The 20,031-nt window shown below is 39.3% G+C and overlaps 1 protein-coding gene across 4 annotated transcripts in view; it reads left to right on the forward strand.

Annotated features, from left to right (window-relative positions):
* LOC138746529 (BMP and activin membrane-bound inhibitor homolog) overlaps positions 1 to 19,793 on the forward strand; it is a 50,525-nt gene extending 30,732 nt beyond the window's left edge. For all 4 annotated transcript variants that reach the window (XM_069904769.1, XM_069904770.1, XM_069904772.1 and 1 more), the window contains one exon: positions 15,694 to 19,793. In XM_069904769.1, coding sequence (XP_069760870.1) covers positions 15,694 to 16,112 — 419 coding nt within the window. In that variant the 3' untranslated portion in view covers positions 16,113 to 19,793. The remainder of the gene's footprint in view (positions 1 to 15,693) is intronic.
* The last annotated feature ends 238 nt before the right edge of the window (positions 19,794 to 20,031 follow it).

The raw sequence follows: 20,031 nt of genomic DNA on the forward strand, positions 1-20,031 counted from the left end.
GTCAATGTGGCAGGCACCAAGAGATTTCTTTAGGCAGTCCTTGTACCTTTTCTTTGGTGCACCTCTGTCACGGTGGCCAGTGGAGAGCTCGCCATATAACATGATCTTGGGAAGGCGATGGTCCTCCATTCTGGAGACGTGACCCATCCAGCGCAGCTGGATCTTCAGCAGCGTGGACTCGATGCTGTCGACCTCTGCCATCTCGAGTACTTCGACGTTAGGGATGTAAGCGCTCCAATGGATGTTGAGGATGGAGCGGAGACAACGCTGGTGGAAGCGTTCTAGGAGCCGTAGGTGGTGCCGGTAGAGGACCCATGATTCGGAGCCGAACAGGAGTGTGGGTATGACAACGGCTCTGTATACGCTTATCTTTGTGAGGTTTTTCAGTTGGTTGTTTTTCCAGACTCTTTTGTGTAGTCTTCCAAAGGCGCTATTTGCCTTGGCGAGTCTGTTGTCTATCTCATTGTCGATCCTTGCATCTGATGAAATGGTGCAGCCGAGATAGGTAAACTGGTTGACCGTTTTGAGTTTTGTGTGCCCGATGGAGATGTGGGGGGGCTGGTAATCATGGTGGGGAGCTGGCTGATGGAGGACCTCAGTTTTCTTCAGGCTGACTTCCAGGCCAAACATTTTGGCAGTTTCCGCAAAGCAGGACGTCAAGCGCTGAAGAGCTGGCTCTGAATGGGCAACTAAAGCGGCATCGTCTGCAAAGAGTAGTTCACGGACAAGTTTCTCTTGTGTCTTGGTGTGAGCTTGCAGGCGCCTCAGATTGAAGAGACTGCCATCCGTGCGGTACCGGATGTAAACAGCGTCTTCATTGTTGGGGTCTTTCATGGCTTGGTTCAGCATCATGCTGAAGAAGATTGAAAAGAGGGTTGGTGCCAGAACACAGCCTTGCTTCACGCCATTGTTAATGGAGAAGGGTTCAGAGAGCTCATTGCTGTATCTGACCCGACCTTGTTGGTTTTCGTGCAGTTGGATAATCATGTTGAGGAACTTTGGGGGACATCCGATGCGCTCTAGTATTTGCCAAAGCCCTTTCCTGCTCACGGTGTCGAAGGCTTTGGTGAGGTCAACAAAGGTGATGTAGAGTCCTTTGTTTTGTTCTCTGCATTTTTCTTGGAGCTGTCTGAGGGCAAAGACCATGTCAGTAGTTCCTCTGTTTGCGCGAAAGCCGCACTGTGATTCTGGGAGAATATTCTCGGCGACACTAGGTATTATTCTATTTAGTAGAAACCTAGCGAAGATTTTGCCTGCAATGGAGAGCAACGTAATTCCCCTGTAGTTTGAGCAGTCTGATTTCTTGCCTTTGTTTTTGTACAGGGTGATGATGGTGGCATCACGAAGATCCTGAGGCAGTTTACCTTGGTCCCAACAAAGCTTGAAAAACTCATGCAGTTTGGCATGCAGAGTTTTGCCGCCAGCCTTCCAGACTTCTGGGGGGATTCCATCCATACCTGCTGCTTTGCCACTTTTCAGTTGTTCGATTGCCTTATATGTCTCATCCAGGGTGGGAACCTCATCCAGCTCTAGCCTTAGGGGCTGTTGAGGGAGCTGGAGCAGGGCGGAATCTTGGACTGAGCGGTTGGCACTGAAAAGAGATTGGAAGTGTTCTGACCTAATACATGGTTAAATACACTAATTATTGGGAAACAGGATTTTTCAAACATTCCCTCACCTTTTTCATATCCTTTGCTGGTGTGATGCACCAAAGTGACAGTAAGTAGACACAAGATTCAAAAACTGAAACAACGGGCTTTATTCAGCTTAAAATCTCTGCTGTGGCTAGTTGTGCCTTGTTCCTGAGTGACTGACTTCGAGAGGGGCCGGATGTGGCTTATATCTCCGGGCGGCTGACTGGCAGCCCGATCGGGTGGGGTTTGGTCCATTCAGGTCAATTGATTCACAGCCGGCTAGGTGTTGTCTGTCCTCCAGTGATCTTCCTGCAGGTACAGTGGACACCCCCTGCAGTAGGCTAGTGGTCACCACAGCTGCCTCACAAGTCATTCTATCCAATACTCTGCATAGAATATTGTAGTTCAAAGATGTTTTAGAAATTTCTCGGAGCTGCATTGATTGATCATGTTTGACTGTCTCTCAGTAATGGATGATTAAAACAGTTAAATTGGTGTAGCACCAGTACGTGAGATATGGAATTGGGTGGTGAAAAACCAAATCTAATCAAGGGCCTTTAGATTTTTCAACGTATTAGTTTCAGTTTTTAATCTATATTTTTCTTTGCTACCCTTTCTTTTATAAGTTTAAGCAAACTTGAAATATAATTATTACTTAAACTAAAGAAAGTTAAAAACTTTAAGGAGTATTTGGGATTTTAAAGGAAGATTTAAAAAAAACTCTTTAAAGACAGAAGCCTTGGGGGCGTGGCAAGATGGCGTAAAGGCAAGACGTGTATTCCACCTTCTCCCAGCTGGAACATTAAACGCCCGACTTTAAGTTGTTTAAAATTAGTTAAAAATAATATTTTAAATTTTTTAAACAATAATACTATGGCAACAAATGTAAAAAGAAATCTAAGGCTCAACTCCAAAAGAAATTACTATTTAAAAGTACGGAAGAATTGAGGCCGACCTGTTCAGCGGAATCCTCGGAGTCGATTTTGGCAATTCCCAGGGCCCAGAGGACCCCAGCTTGGCTGATCTTGACACCCGCGCCGACCTTGTTCCCGCAAGATGGCGCCGGCACCCCGGTGAGTTCAGCCGCTGCCGATCCGCGTGCACATGAAGCCATGCGCGTGGACAACGCGGTTGACAGAGGGACCCGCGGCCCCGCGATCTTGCCCGGCGACCTGGGGTTCACGCGGAGCAGCGTTGGAAGATGCTCCAAAGTGCCCCGTGGCTTTGCCCGGCCTGCGAGGAGCGTCGCAAGTCCAGGAGCTCCTTGATAAGGTGTGGGCTGTGGGGGAGCTCGAACGCCGGTGCCCCAAAGAGGTCGGGGTGCCGGCGACGGGTGACCAGACCCGCAGCTGCACTGTCAAGGCATCTACACCGACAGAAGAAGAGGAATTACTTACCTTTGCAGAATACATCCAGCAGGGGGAGCCAGCAACCTATGAGGGTAAATCTCAAAAAGTGAATCCGGAATCTGGAATGGATCCAGTATTTGCAGTTCGAGAAGGGATTGCCTATCAGATGGGTAAAATGTCAAAACCAATATCAGATCAAATGGATCAAGGATTTATGGAGGTGAAAATGAAGATGCATACTTTATGTGAAGAAATGTCAAATATGAAGCAAGATATGAATGTAGTCAAAAGTGACATTAATAGATGTATAAAATCTGTTGATACTGTACAAGAAATTTTTAAGAAAATTCATAGCTTTTTCTGAGTGTCAAAGTGAAGTGGAGCGTAATAGAGAAAAAACAGAAAAGGTGGAAGGATCTTTCATAGATTGGGGAATTAAAAAAAGAGACTTATTGAAGAAGATTAATTCTTAGGAAAATCAGTCGGAGAAATAATGTGAAGATGGTTGGTCGTCCAGAAGATATTGAAGGCTCTGATTCTATAAAATTCTTTAAACGCTGGATCCCAGAAGTTTTGGCTAAAGAGTTCTTTCCTGAAGCTTTGGAGTTAGATAGGGCTCATAGAGCTCTGAGAAGAAAACCGCTGCTAGGGCAACCACCGAGAGCAGTTTTGATTTGTTGTTTAAAATACCAGGATAGAGAAATGATTTTACGTATGGCAGTACAAAAAGCATGACAAAAATCAATCTCCATTAATGGTTCAAAACAACAGTGTGTTCTTTTATGCTGATTTGAGTCAGGAAGTTATTCGTAGACAGAGAGAATTCAATACGGCTAAAGATGTTCTGTGGTGAAAAGGTTATAAATTTGCTTTTCATTACCCTGCAATTTTGAAGTTTTTTTATGGAAATTTTCAATCTCAATTTTTTGAAAATGATCATGATGCCTTAGTTTTTGCGAACTCTCTGCCGGAATTGAGAAGAAATGGTCGTTCTCCGCCTTTGTCTCCTAAAAGGAGATTAAATTGAAATGGAAATGGCAGTGGAAATGGAAAGAATGGGAAGAATGGAAAAAAATGAAAAGAAAGAAGAAATACAGAATCCTCTTGATATCGAAGATGCGGAACAATCATTGGGTGTGGAGTTACTGGGTTGAAGATATGGACTATATTTGAATGTGTTTATCTATAATAATAAATATGTATCTGGCTGGGGTGGGGGGGGGGGTGGCGGATGACACTGAAAACTTTGTTAGTCATCTGCCACCAGTGGATTTCCCACACCCAGTTTTTTAGGGTAATACTGCCTTTGGGTGGTTTATTTCTGCATGTGCTCTTTTTTTAAATTTTTGTTTTTTTTTAAGAGGGGTTTTTCCTCCTTTTTTAAAATCTTTGAAGGATTATAAAGGGGAGCATTATTTTATAGAGTTTAATTTTTTAGTGTGTGTATTTACTAATGTTAAAATTATGTCTAGATTGAATTTTGCAACTTTTAATGTTCAGGGGTTAAATAACCCAATAAAGAGAAAGAGAGTATTGGCATATATAAAAAAGATCAAAATTGATATTGCTTTTTTTTTTACAAGAAACACATTTGACTGAGAAAGAACATTTGAAATTGAAAAGTGATTAAGTTGGTCAAGTTTTTTATTCTTCTTTTAATTCTAAAGCAAAAGGAGTAGCGATTTTAATTCATAAGAACTTACCATTTGAATTGGAATCTACTGAAGGGAATGCTGGTAGAGTTTTAAGAGTTAATTGTAAATTTTTTGCGGAATTTTGGACACTGTTTAATTTATATGCACCCAATACAGATGATGAGTGGTTTATTTCAGAAGCTTTTTTCTTGTTAAATCAGGCTAATGAGAATATTTTAGTGGGTGGTGATTTTAATTGTGTTTTGGATCCTTTATTAGATATAAATCCGAAGAGTATAAGGAAGTCAAAAATGGCAATACAACTTAATGTTTTAATGAAAGATTTAAATTTGGTAGATATTTGGAGAAAAGTTAATCTTACAGAGAAAGATTTTTCTTTTTATTCTTTAAGGCACGATTCATTTTCCAGAATTGATTTATTTTTGGTATCAGCACATCTTCAGGGTCAGGTACTGCAAACTGAATATAAAAGTAGTTATATCAGATCATTCATTATTCATCTTCTCTTGTGAAAGTTCGGAGATAGTACGTTCGACATATAGATGAAAGTTTAATGCAATGTTACTGAAAAAAAAACAAGAGTTTGTTACTTTTGTAAAAGAGCATATTTTTTTATTTTTGAAAATGTTAATTCTGTAAAGAATCATGTTATATTATGGGATGCTTTAAAGGCTTATTTGAGGGGACAGATCATTAGCTATTCTACAAAAGTTAAGAAACAATATGTGGCAGAAAGTTTACAGTTGGAAAATCAGATTGCTGAACTAGAGAAGGATATAACAGAAGATTAAAAAAAGCCCTATTAACAAAGCTAAAATTATGCTATAATACTTTACAAACTTACTAGTTTGAGCACTTAATTAACAGATCTAAACAATGTTATTATGAGTTGGGGGGAAAGGGCTCACAAGGTACTTGCCTGGCAATTGAAAGCTGAACAGGCATCTTCGACTATTAATGCTGTTAAGAAGAATTCAATAATAACTTATAAGCCTCAGGAAATTAATGACCAGCTTTATTCATTTTATCTAAAATTATATATTTCTGAGGGGAAACAGGATAATGGTTCTATTCATTCTTATTTATCTAAATTAACATTACTGCTACTAGATGAGAAAGATATTTAGGAGTTGCAATCTCCATTTACGGATTTTGAAATCAAGGAAGCTATTCAGGTAATGCCTAATGGTAAATCCCCGGGAGACGATGGGCTTCCTGTGGAATTTTATAAACTTTTTTATGATGAATTTTCTAATATATTTGGGGAAGTATTAAATCAAGTTACTGAAGATCAGGAGTTATCAGAAATGTGTTCTAGTGCTTTAATAACTGTTATTCCAAAGGAAGACAGTGATCCTTTACAGGTATCTTCATATAGACCTATTTCTTTATTGAATGTAGACTATAAAATTATGGCAAAAGTATTAGCTAACAGACTAGCTAAATATTTACCTAAATTAGTACATATTGATCAAACAGGTTTTATTAAGAATAGAAATGCCTCAGATAATATACTTCGATTGCTTACTTTGATCAATGTTTATCGGTGGCAACCTAATCATCCTATGGTTGTTGCATTAGATGCTTTAAAAGCTTTTGATAAGGTTGAATGGGACTTTTTATTTAAGGTATTAGAGAAATTTAAATTTGGCCCTTCCTTTATTGGTTGGCTTAATGCTTTATATATGAATCCGATTGCTAGGGTAGTGACAAATGGACAGACATCTTTACCTTTTAAATTGACTCGATCAACTTGTCAGGGCTGCCCATTGTCGCCAGCCCTATTTGCATTGGCTATAGAACAGTTAACACGGGCTATTAGACAAAATTAGGATATTAGAGAGATGAGGATTAAAGATGAAGAATATAAAATTAATCTATTTGCAGACGATGTGTTGATATATTTGACAGAGCCTGAGAGATCGTTGAAACAGTTACAAGAGTGTTTATCAAAATTTGGAGAATTGTCGGGATATAAAGTTAATTGGGATAAAAGTGAAATTTTACCAATTGGAGTAGAAGATTATTCTGAATTTAAAAATACTACAAAATTAAGACAGACAAATAAAATCAAATACTTAGGTGTATTTGTGGACAATGATTATCAGTCGTTATATCAATTAAATTATGTACCTATATTGAGGTGGATTAAAGCAGATTTAATTAAATGAAAAGATTTTCCATTAACTTTAATTGGACATGTTAATTGTATTAAGATAAATATCTTCCCTTGGATTCAATATTTATTTCAGTCAATACTTTGTTTGCTTTCAATGAGTTTTTTTCAGGATTTGAATAAAGCAGTACAAGAGTTTTTGTGGAAAGGTAAATTAGCTCGAGTAGCGTTGTAGAAACTTACTTGGAAATATGCATTGGGTGGCTTACAATTGCCACATTTTCAAAATTATTATGAGGCAGCTCAGTTGAAGTTTATTATTGTAGATTGATGGATTTGGATCAACCTTCTAGTTGGGCCAAGGTGGAGATATCATGTCTACCTAGAACGGAGATACACGAATTTATATTCTATTGGAATTTTATTTTATTACAGGAATATGATATGCCAATACTGAAACATTTGTTAAAGATTTGGATTAAAATTTTAAGGTCAAAAGATAAATTACCAATTTTAACTCCATTATACAACAATCGGCTTATTCCTTTTTCAATGTTTAATAGTTATTTAAAAATTTAGAATTCTAAAGGTATAAAGACAATACAAGACTGTTTGTAGAGGGACAATTTCTTTTATTCATTTGAGAGAACAATTTGAAATATCTTTAAATTCTTTATTTGTGTATTATCAGCTTAGGGCTTTGGTAAAAGATAATTAAGGAGGAGAAGTGTATTTACCTACTTTGTTGAAATTTGAATCTTTCACCTACTATACCAAAGAAGGGTTATGTTTTAATTATGTATAATTTATTACAAAACAATATGGACAAGTCAGATTGGGGAAAATCTAAACTTAAATGGGAGACTGATTTAGTGTTTACTTTTCCTGAAGATGATTGGGCGAACATGTGTCAGGACAATGTAATTAAATTGACTAATGTAAGGTATGGTATGGTCAATTATAATTTTTTACATCAATTGTATTTGACCACAGAAAAATTTAAAAAATATGGGTTTAGTAATTCAGATTCTTGTTTTAGATGTGGTTTATGTATTGGTACTTTTTTACATGCTGTTTGGACCTGTGTGAAAGTCCAACCATTTTGGCAAGAAATTAAAATAGTTTTGGAAAAATTGTACAATTTTAAATTACCTTTGGATCCAATGATTTTTTTTTTGTTAGGAAATTAAAGGGAAAGGGTTTGGATAAAGTTCAAATTGCTTTTGTACATTTGGTGTTATTGGTATCGCATAAATGTGTTGTTATTACTTGGAAAGATGATGTAGAAATTAATATAATATGCTGGCATAATTAATTGAAAGCTTGTATCATCATGGAAAAAATTATTTATAATTTACATGATAATTATTCTTTTGTTATTGATAAGTGGTCTCCGTATTTGAAATATATGCAATTAGATGTATGTTGAACTATTATTAACATTTATATATTTTTTTTATATATGTGATTTATATTTTAGTTGAAGGGGTGGGACAGGGGGGGGAAGAGTTTTTTTTTTATTGTTCCTTTTTTTGTTTTTTTAAATTTTTTTTAATGTTTGTAAATTACTTTGTTTGAATATTTAGATTGTATGTTATACTTTTTACTTATCTTTTAAATAGTTTTAAAATATTTTTTAAAAAAGACAGAAGCCGTAAGGATGTAGGGATGGACAACCCATTTGGTTTGTCCAGTTTCTCGTGTTCTGATTACAGTCCAGTTAGACCATTTGTTATCTTATCTCTTGATTTTTTTTTCACTTAAGATCTTTGTTTCCTTCTCAATCCTACAGTTGGCAGTGAAATAGAAATTGAAACAATTCCATGTCCGAAATTTCAGTTAGGAGACGGTTTATTGATCAGTCATTGGAAGAGTGAAGGGCCATACTATCTTTTGATAACTTCTTTAGACCAGAATGCTGCCTACTGTTTTATTGCAGATGTATTTCAGAATCGTAGCTTCAATGACTGAGGAAAGGCAAAGGGGAAGATGGTGGCTGTTATTGTCCTTTGAATCTTTGAGGACTTCCTGTGACAACAACTTCCAGTTGCTGCAAATTGACCTAGAGTTCCTGAAGCATTCACCAGATGCTGGGGTCTAGAGCAGCACACAAAAGTGGCAGAGAAATTCTGCAGGCCACGTGGCATCCACCGGCAGTAAAGCGGCACCTGTTATTTTGGGCCTGATGTAGTTTTGCAAAACACTGTCAATTCATTATGTTCAAATCCAGCATTTTTTCTTCCACTTGGACATATTTTCTGATGAGAGCAACTCACTTTAATTTATCATCATAGCTCGATGACCTCATCCAGGAATTATTCATATAATTTCTATTAATCCTTTCCTCTGTTTCTCCACCCTTGTGTAAGTCCAGTGACCACAGATGTACACAATACTCCTTGTGTGGTCCTACTAGTGCTTATAAAATCCCTCACCTTAAGTGCTGTACCTCTGGCACACGATTAACATTCTAGAGCTCCCACAGAGAAGAGCGGGGGGTTTAAATTTTTATTATTATCATTATCTCTTCATTTCCACATAAATTCACATGGAGGTAGAAAGTAAGAATTCATCAGTTTCTAGTCAAACGATCTTTCTTAAGGGTTTACTAATATTTCTGCTTTTCTGTTATAACATAACTACAGCCCATTTGAAACTTTGAGTCCACACTGGTTGTCGGAGCAATCCCATTTCCCCACTAGGTATCCGGCACCTATGAGGATTGTTAGATGTCGATATGTGTATTTTCTGTTTGCTTGAGACTCACTCTTACAATGTCTAACTCACATCTGCATTAAGAATAAACAGCTTAAAAGACAAAAATGCACTGAACAAATCTGCATGAATATATAAATATCAAAGCATTTGACTTTATTTTCACATTCTTTTAAAAAATTAACTGTCACTGCATCTAGAGGTTCCTCCCCTCCACGGAGCCAACCAAAAGATGGACAATAACATTAAAGATAATTAATTCCACCCCCCCCCCCCCACCCCACCCCACACTCAAGTTTACAGATAAACCTTCAGACCGGGGCAACTTTTACTAAATAGAGGTAAGGAGTCACTTTAAGAGAGTTACCCCAACCAGCTCTTTATCCTGGTCAACGCCATCTTATTCAAACACAATTTTATTCAAACAGCTGCTTCAAGCAAAGCCCTACCAAGGTCCTCCGCTGGCTGAATATTCATTCCATCTTCATGAGTTACTTCGGAAAAGCATTCCCTTTTACAATTTTAAACATTTATTTTTATTCTATCTATTTTAATTCATTTCTCTTTATTTCTTTTTGCCAGTGGCTTGGATTCCTGATACCAGAGGTTTTCCCTGTTATCTATTCTCCCCCATTCTTGTCATGTTCCTACAATTCCTTTCGGGGTTATAGACAGCTGCCAAGTAACCACAGGAGCCGTCTGGCTTTTAATTTCATATTTCTGTCTGATGGGAAATTTTTGTTGCGATCAAAGAAGGTCCTTCACCACGATTTACTCATTGTGATTCAGATTTTTACTCTTTTTTCCACGACGTTCGACAAAATAATAAAAGCTCATGTTGCCCAAAGCAGGATCTTACAAACAGCAACATGATTCAAGATTCAATTTATTGTCATGTAGTGAAAACGGTGTAATATTATACCAATTTTTGTCTGCTACTGGCAGAAATTGCTAGAAGCTCCTCTTACAATCAGTGAAAGAGAAGCAAAAGAGGGTCCCCTCAGCGTCACCCTGTGCGTGGATTCACCTCCGGCGCTGCCCCAGCCCCCGCAGCCACCCAGAGTCCAGTCCAAACCATCAGCAGCCTGAGCTCCAGCTCCAAACCTCTGAAACAATCCTTCAGCACCCTCGGCACCCTCTCACGTCCCAGTTCCAATACCTGCTCCTCCTTCAGCCAATCTTGAGCCTGTCTCCAGCAGTCCGCAGCCTGGTGAGCCCCTTTACTGCAGCCCATAGTCTGCGTGGGTTCCTTGCCTCAAGTTGCTAACAGCCCACCGCCTGTGTGTGTTTCTTCAATTGCCGAATCCTTCACTGGTCTGCTGCCATGGTCACCATATCCGGCGGGCCATCTCCTCTACTTCTCCACCTCAGGCGGAGGAGGTGGTCTCCCCATTTTCTGGTGCCCTGCACCAGTCCTCTGCTTCCCTGAAGTCCGCAACCCCTCGTGGCAGTTGTTGCTGATCATCGGCGCTGCCACCTTGGTTGCGGACCCCGCTGTCACAGAATCTTTAAACAAAACTACCACTGACCATATAAACCCAGTATGGACCTGACAGCAGTCAGACTGGGCAATTGGACCCTGCGGGAGTGTAGTGACGGGTCCCCTCTTTTTTTTTAACAAGCCAGTGTTTTAATCAAAAGGCTGTGCTGCCAATTCGGGAAGAACACCGCGCCCCATGACTGGCACGAAGTCACACGCCGGTGCTCCTTCGGCTACTAACCTGATTCACGCTCGACGGGTCCCTTCCTGACGGACCGGACAACGTAGTGGCGGAAGCAGATACAACTGTATCTTCGATTCTAGACGGACACATGAATCTGCAGGGAATGGAGAGGAAATAGACTATATGCAGGCAGAAGAAATTCAGTTTAGTTTGGCATCATGTTCAGTGTAGACCTTGTGGTCAAGTTGAGCTGTTGCTGTGCTGTATTCTTCCACATTCCAGATATAAGGCCTGGAGGATTGGACGATTTGGCAGTCTAATCCTGCTCATACTGTCTTGATTTTTTAAAATGAATTAAAATGTCTGTTAAATCTTAACGAATATTAAACAATTCAGAATGTGATAGAAACTTTTGAAGAAATGAACAAGTCTTACGAGCAAGTATGTGCTCCTTGCACGTTGCTGCAAGGTCCTTGTGTCCACTGAGAAATAATAGGGTTCAAATCAGGGGCCTCACCATCTTTGTCACATGATTGAAGTCCCCCAATTTCCTGCCCAGAGTCTCTTGATCAGGTGCCAAGGTTGCTGGTCAGGGTGATGTTAGATGACTGTGTTCACATTATAAACTGAACCCAAGTCATAAACAAGGTAAGTTCCAATAACATTGCATTTCCCAGAGCTGGAGTGCATTTTGTCCTCAATCACAGCCTGACTGATGTATAAATAAAACGGAGGCCTGATGTACCCAGGACAAAGTAGAAAAGTAAATAACAGAGCCCTACTACCACCTTGAGAAAGGGTTATCCAGTTAAGAATCTACATCAAAAAGTTGAGATAAATACTTGGCAGCAGAAGGGGAGAGTCTCGAAGGAAAAATTGCCAATTTTCTTGCCAGTTCTCTTTCCAAAGCTGTTCTCTTTTCCTTTTCTGTCCTCACTATTGAAAGGAAATAATACAGTATGTGCAAACTGACTGAAAGGGCAAACTATTCCAATTTACATTTAAATTTAGACATACAGCACGATGACAAACCATTCCAAACCACAAGCCCAATTGCACACTATCAGTTTTCTCTTCATGTTGTACTTGTGTGGCGGTGTAGGTTAATTGGGCTGCATGGGCTTGTGGGCTGAACAGGCCTGTTTCCGTGCTGTATGTCTAAAATTTTTTTAAAATACATATATTTATGTAAATACCTATGCAATACACATAACGTTCAACTTTATTCATTCAGATTGTTGGCGATTCCATCTGATGTCATTGTTATCTGTCGATCCTGAGGTATATGGGGTTCAACTCTGAGAAGGTTAATGTGTTGCAAATTATTAAACACAAACATCCTGTCATTTTTATTTTGAATTGTAAACTTGCAGTCTCTGAAGAAACACATAATTTTGCAAACACAAATCTTTGAAAATAGGATTTGTTTAGAAAAGCGAATAGCAGCAACTCGACTGCTAAACATCAACGTGAACAGTTGCAGTTCATAGATTTATTGGCTATGGTGAACCATTTAATTATTTTACCCTGGTCTTTCAACTGTTTAAAAGATCTTTATCAACACAGTAAAACCTTAATGTATTGTCTTTAGATAGGTGGTATTCAGAGATGAAGTTTTGTTTGATTATGGAAAGAATATCTTTTTTCTATACAAGATAAGATGTCTTTTTATGAGTTCAAGGGGACCCCATTCATTGATTATATACAATTTAAATAAGTTTGAATTAATAATTTTTTTTTCTTTAAAAAAACTTTTTTTTATTATATATTTTTTCTATATATATGTTTTCTTTTTTTTCTTTCTTTTTTTAGTTTTTTTTTGTTTAAGTTATTTTTGTTTTTGTTTTTTCATATATATTCTTATATAATAAAATTTTTGGATTAATAATTAATACTTAATTAATATTTTTTTTGTTTTTTTTTAAGATATATATTTTTTTATTTTTTAAATTATACTAATAGTATTAATTCTTCACTCTTTATCGTGGGGGTGGGGTTTAGGGGTTAAAAATAGTATTTTTTAGCCTTAGTTTTTAGTTGTTAGGGGGAGATGCTGAGATTGGTATTGTATTAACTATGTTACTTTGTACTTGTATTACTTTATTTTGTATTTTTTCTGTACGTGAATTACTTACTTTCTTCATATGTTAAAATTAATAAATAAAGTTTCGAAAACAAAAACTCAGTAAAACCATCCAATGATTTATCTGAAATTTAAGGAAGAACTAATGCTGATTAAATGTGCTTTTTTAAACTGACCCTCCTCCACTCATTGACTCTCCAACGGGTGTCCACAATGAGTTGGCACACCAGCAGAGCTAACCTCAGGTGGTGTCTGTATGCACTTTACTCATTCTCTCTGGGACCATATAGGATTTCTTTTTGAAGACTTTATTTAAAATTTTATAACATGAATACAATAGAGAATTACATTTAAAGAAAATTAAAAAAAATTAAATGGTATGATTACAATATTTCATCAGAAAACTACACAAAATAACCCCCCCGTTAATTGTAACACAATATTAGTAATCTAACTTAAAATTAGTCCAGCCCTCCCCCCCTCAAAATAAAGAGTGAAGAGTTAATAAAATTAACAATATTATATATGGAAAAAAAAATACCCACTTACAAAAAAAGAGATAAAACTTAACCTAAAAAAATTCTAACAACAAAATTTTTTTTTTATCAATACTAAAATATCACACTTAAACATATATTTAAATCAAACTTAAATGAATATAATTAGTCCACTTTAACTTATAAAAAGACATCCTGTCCTGAATTGAAAAAGATATCCTTTCCATAGTCAAACAAAATTTCATCTCTAAATACCACTAATCTAAAGTTAGTATATTTTTATCTTTCCAAGTAAGTGCTATACATTTCTTAGCCATGACTAAAGCTAAATAGATAAAGGAAATCTGATAATCCTCTAAATCTAAATCAATTAATGACTGCATGTTCCCTAATAAAAATATATCGGGATCTAATACAAGATGGATACCATATAGGATTTCTTCAGTTTCCTTCCACATCCTAAAGTTGTGCAGTAGATTAATTGGCCATTGTATACAGGTGAATTATATAATGTGCGAGTTCAAGTTCCAGTTTATACATGTACCAAGTTGCAGTGCTAGAGATTGCTTTGCAGGCAGACCAATAGACACCTCATACATTAAGACACAATGCATAACTACTGTACAAATGGGTCACAATATTGAGAGAGATCAGTTGATATAGAGCAAAGGCCACATAGTTTGACAATTTGGGGTTCATTCAAAAATCTGATAACAGCTGGAAAGAAACTGTCTTTGAATCTGGTGGAGTGTGATCTCACACTTGTGGATCCTCTTCCTGGTTTTATTTTAGGGGGAGTGGGGTCAGGGTGGGATGTGTTTGAATATGTTCGGATGCTTTTAAAAGTTTACAGGCAGTCAATAAGCTACAACTCACTCTATCTGTACTCCATTGTTATCTTCTCTCTTTGGCTTGGCTTCGCGGACGAAGATTTATGGAGGGGGTACCACACAGCCATTGATATGCAGAGGGTATAGTAGAGGGCTGAGTACACAGTCTTGTGGTGCCCCGGGGTTGAGGATGATCGTGGAGGAGGTGATGTCACTAATCCTCACTGATTACCGCCTGCAGGATAAAATTTAAAAAAAAATCATGTATCCAATTGGAGAGAGGGGTGCTGAGACCAAGGCCAAGAGGCTTGGAGAACAGTTTGTTTGGTGCTATTGCGTTGAAAGCAGAGGTGTGGTCGATAAAGAGTGGTGTGACCCAGTGTGTTTGTTGTCCAGCTGTTCCAGCGCTGAGTGTAGGGCCAGCGAGGTGGCATCTGTAGTGGAGGGATGTGAAGCAAAATGTGGAAAGAATAATGTTGGATTAGTGTTAATGGGTAGTTAATGGTTGATGTAGGCTCAAAGGTCTGTTACTGTGTATATGTAGACCCCGACTCACAATGGGACTCTCATCGTAACTTGAAATCAGGCGAAACATATTTGCTGAAATTTGGAAGATTAACTAGTTTTTGGTTTTTGAACCCAATGTTTACCTTCCTTTTTTATATTATTAGTAGTGGACTGTTTGTGTTAGTTAGTCACCTCCAAAGGAAGGGGATTGAATTAGATATTTAACATAGCGTTTTTCTTTTTATCTTTTTTTTAATGTAACACTATTTGTATTGCTGTACAAGATTTGTTAATACTTAATTTTATTGTCACGTACCTATTATTTGATAAAACCAATAAAGATATTGAAAAAGAAGGCCTCAGTGTGGGACTGTTGGCCTGGAAGAGGATACTGATGTTGATTCTTTTAATGTACCCTCAGAAGAAGAGCTGACAGAGATAGAATGGGCTGAGTGGTCTCCTATGTGAGATGAGCCTGCAATTTTATGACGCTTTAATCTTTATTATCAGCTCGTGTTGATGCTGAAGGATGTGTACTAATCAACTAATGGAGATTTTCTTCCGCTTTGCAATAATCCAACTTTGACTACGAGTGAAAACATTTTAAGTTGCAGTCTAATGGTATCTCTTGATCTCATTTCAGACCGAGGAGCCAAGAACCAGCGGAACTCTGGAAACAAGAACCTGGCCGACCGGCAGAAGGCCAATGCCAGGGAGATCTGGTTCCGAGCTGCGGTGATCGCGGTGTGCGTGGCGGGTGCGGTCATCCTGGCGCTGCTGGTGATGCTGGCCCTCCGGATGCTGCGGAGCGAGAACAAGCGGCTGCAGCGGCGACACGAGCAGATGGTCTCGCGGCTGCAGTACAGCTTCCAGGAGCCTTCCACAGAAAAGGTCCTGGTGGGGAACCTGGATGGCCAGCTCATGGTGGCAACTGGCAGAGAGCAGGAGAACTGCAGCATGGTGCTCAATCCACAGCGGCCCTTGGACCCATATGCTGAAAAGCTGGGCTCATTTATCCCTTGGGATGTGTACAGTGGGCACCGGAAGCCAATGCTGGTGTGATCATGGGCATTCCTGCTTCACCATTAACCTCCCTGGTAAATCCCAGTTAACCATGCAAGTTTAAAGTTGGCCTTTTATTTCAATTAAAATGTCACAATAATTAATAATGAAATAACTGGCAACATTGTTTGTAGTTTATGACTTGTTTTGGTGCCATTTTCTACTGCTTTTGGTACCTGGCATGGTATCATTTGGAAGTGTCCAACTTATATGAACCCCTGGTGGGATGTAGATGCAATGCTTTTCTCTGATGTAACAGGCAGACTAATCTCCAATGAGATCCTGCTAAATAAGACGACTCTACTGATTGGCATTGCATGCCAGGCTTATTTACAGATACACATATTATGAATGATAACTGTGGTGTCCAAACTAATGACAAATTTAATAACACACTGCAGACAGTAATCTTTTGATACTTTTTATCTGCCGCCCCTTTGACGTTTCCTGCTTCACCTCATTAGTTTAACGTGATGAAGTTCCTCATGGGAATGATGCTCTGGAGAACAGAGCAGTCAGATGTGGTAGTGACATCAAAGGAAGGTGACATATTGCATGTAGGCACAGAAGACACAGACCAAAGCAGATCGAGGTCTATCCAGGTAACATCTTTTTTAATCATCCAGCTGTTTAGGACATCATAATGGCACCTGAAACAAAATAAAGCTCTCTGTGCTGTGCTAAAATGGATTGCCTGAGCTCTAATGTTAAGGATTCATCATTATAACACCTGTCCATCAACTTTTCCATCGATGGTGAACGGTGATCCCCATTCAGTTACAAGTTAGGGCTGGTTCCGTGTGATCTGCTTAAAGCTCTCTTGGATATTGGAAAGACTGAGCTTTATTTTTTTGCCTCATGTCTACCTCTGAAATTATATTTAATTCCCTTCTTTTTTTCAACTTGAGCTTTATTCCAGATGTGATCCCCGAAGTGAAAAATTACTGGACTGGAGATTGTGCTGGACAAAATATATCTTAGCATGGCTCTGCATGAGATGAGGGCTGTGCGCTCCACTTCCCAGTGGCCATCATTTCCCCAATCTTTCAAAAGATTGACCTCCCTCCTCCTTAAACTGCCCTGATTTAACCTCCTTGGGGTAAAGAATTCCATCCATTCGCTCCCCTGCTTGAAGAAGGTCACTTTCAGCCTGGTGCCAAAGAAGAATATATTGACAAGGCTAAAACCCTATTGACCGGCACCTACAACATCCACTATCATTAAAGTGCTTCAAGAGGTTGTCACGTCTCACATTAATTCCAGCCTACCAAATACCCTCGACCCATTCCAGTGAAACAAGACCACAGCAGATATCATCTCCCTGGCCTTATACTCACCCTGGAACACGAGACAATAAGGGCCCCTACATCAGACTACTCTTAATCGATTACAGCTCCGTTTTCAGCATTATTGTACCAAATAAGATCATCGCCAAGTTATTCAACCTTGGTCTCAATTCCCTCTGAGCAATTGGTTCCACTACTTCCACTCCTGCAGGTTGCAATCAGTGAATATTGGTGACAACTCCTCCTCCACTAACCAGAACTAGGGGGGGGCATAGCCTTAAGATTCAGGACGGCGATGAGGAGAAGCTGCTTTACCCAGAGGGTGGTGAATCTGTGGGATTTGCTGCCCAGTGAGGTTGAATACATTTTTAGATAGTAAGGGAATTAAGGGATATGGGGAAAAGGCTCGTAGGTGAGATGAGTTTTTATCATGATTTCATTGAATCGTGGAGCAGGCTTGATGGGTCAGATGGCCGACTCCTGCTCCTATTTCTTTTGTTCTTTTGTTCCATGAACATCCTCAGTACCTGAGTGTCATAAGACTCTGCATTCATTCTCTATGATACTCCCTGTACATCCACAAACAGTTTCGCCACATACAGCTCCAATGGCATCTATAAATGTGTGGAGGACACCCCCGTCATAGGCAGGATCACCATCAACAATGAAATGGAGAAATGAGGAGAAGGTAGAGAGACCTGTGGTTTGGTGCCTGTTGTTCGGGTTCATGTGGGTCCCACAGGTTAAGAACCAGACCAAAGTGCAGGTACAAAACACACGTTCACTTCAGGGATCGAAACAGGGGCAAACCTCTATACCACACACACAATGATCAGGGGAAAATCACTAGGATCCCCCACTACCCCTTGACTCGGTGCAGGCACTGCTCTATGCTACAAGGGACACGAATTAAACACCCCCAACCCTTTTAACAGTGCACATCTTACCAACAGTTTCTCCAGCACCCTTCCACATTTCTAGGCCTAGAATGAAGCAGGGTGGTCCCAAGCTGGCAAAGAGAGAGAACAAGGAGCACATGGCACCTTTCTCGTGCTGGAAGGACAAGCTCACATCATTTACTGGGGGCCAATAGCTCAGTGGCAAGAGGGTTAATCTAATTACAACAGCCAATGGCCCAGGCCAAGTACAGGCAGGCTGGAGAGGGCAGTCCAGGTAATTTACATGTGACCAACAGCAAGGTGTGCACCAATGGGTGGGGTGGAACCAAACCTTGATTTGCAGCTGGTGTGTCCTCCGACTAGGTAGGGGACAGTGCTGTCACATGACAGCCACAACCCTTCCCAATACAGTGCCAGACCCTAACCTCTCCCTCAATGTCAGCAAAACTACAGAACTGGTTATAGACTACTGGAGAGGGGATGACGCTCACTTCCCATTTCGCATCAATACTGCAGGCAAAACATCTCTAGTGCCTTGCCCTGGTTCATCCATCCACATTGTTGCATGGGGCAAGAAAACATATCAGTTACTCAGAAGCTGGAGGAGATTTGGCATGATGTCAACATCCCTTAACAATGTGGATAGGTGCACCATTGAAAGCATCCTGTCAGGATGCGTCACTACAAGGTATGGGAAATGCTCTGACCAAGACCACACAAGAAACTTCAGAGGTAGGTGAACACAGCTCAGTTCATCAATCCCCTCCCCTAGATCAACTCTGTCTATAATTCCTGCTGCATTTGGAAAGTAGCCAAAGGTTAAAAGACTTATCCCACCCTGGCTCCCATCTCTTAACCCCCAATCAGGTCAGGAAGATCAATAAATATTAGATCATATATTACCTCAGTGGTTCTCAACCTTTTTCTTTCCACTCACATGCCACTTTAAGTAATCCCTCTGCTATCGGTGCTCTGTGATTAGTTAGGGATTGCTTAAGGTGGGATGTGAGTGGGAAGGGAAGGTTGAGAACCATTGCTCTAGACCAATTGTTACTGAAATATTTTGATTGAGAAAAATGGTCATTGGCCCACTTCCTCTGGAGTTATGAAACCATGCACATATCGAGTCAATTAGGTACAATTAAAACAGTGGCTTTCAAACTTTTTCTTCCCACTCACATACCACTTTACTCAATCCCTTACTAATGAAAGAGCAAGGATGGCGTAGGGAATGCGTAAAGTGGTATGTGAGTGGAAAGAAAAAGGTTGAGAACCCCTGCATCACCTGATTCAAAGGACAGTTTCTATCAAATTTGTGAATGAACTCCATAATAGGGAAATTATGCTGCCTTTACTTTGTATCTACTGATCTCTCTCTGTAACTGCACTTTTGTACTGTCTTACTTGTTGCACTATGTATGAGATGTCTACTGACAAAACAATCTTTATCACTGCATTTTCAATACATGTGACAATAAATGAACTTGAACATGAAATTTTTCCACAGACCCTTTTAAATGACGGTCTCTAATCTTCTAACAGTGTCCCCTTGTTTAATATTTTTCCACGACTGAAAACATCTCAGCATCTACCCTGTCATGGTTCCTCAGGACCTTCTAAGATGACCCTTCATTCTTCTGAACTCCACCCAATAATTCTTTATTTCTTTCAAAAATGCTTTAGCTACCTCAGCCCAGAAACTCTCTTTCCGACGGCCTCTATTACTGATATATC

Source organism: Narcine bancroftii, chromosome 12 (assembly GCF_036971445.1).
Source record: "Narcine bancroftii isolate sNarBan1 chromosome 12, sNarBan1.hap1, whole genome shotgun sequence".
Classification (NCBI taxonomy): Eukaryota; Metazoa; Chordata; class Chondrichthyes; order Torpediniformes; family Narcinidae; genus Narcine; species Narcine bancroftii.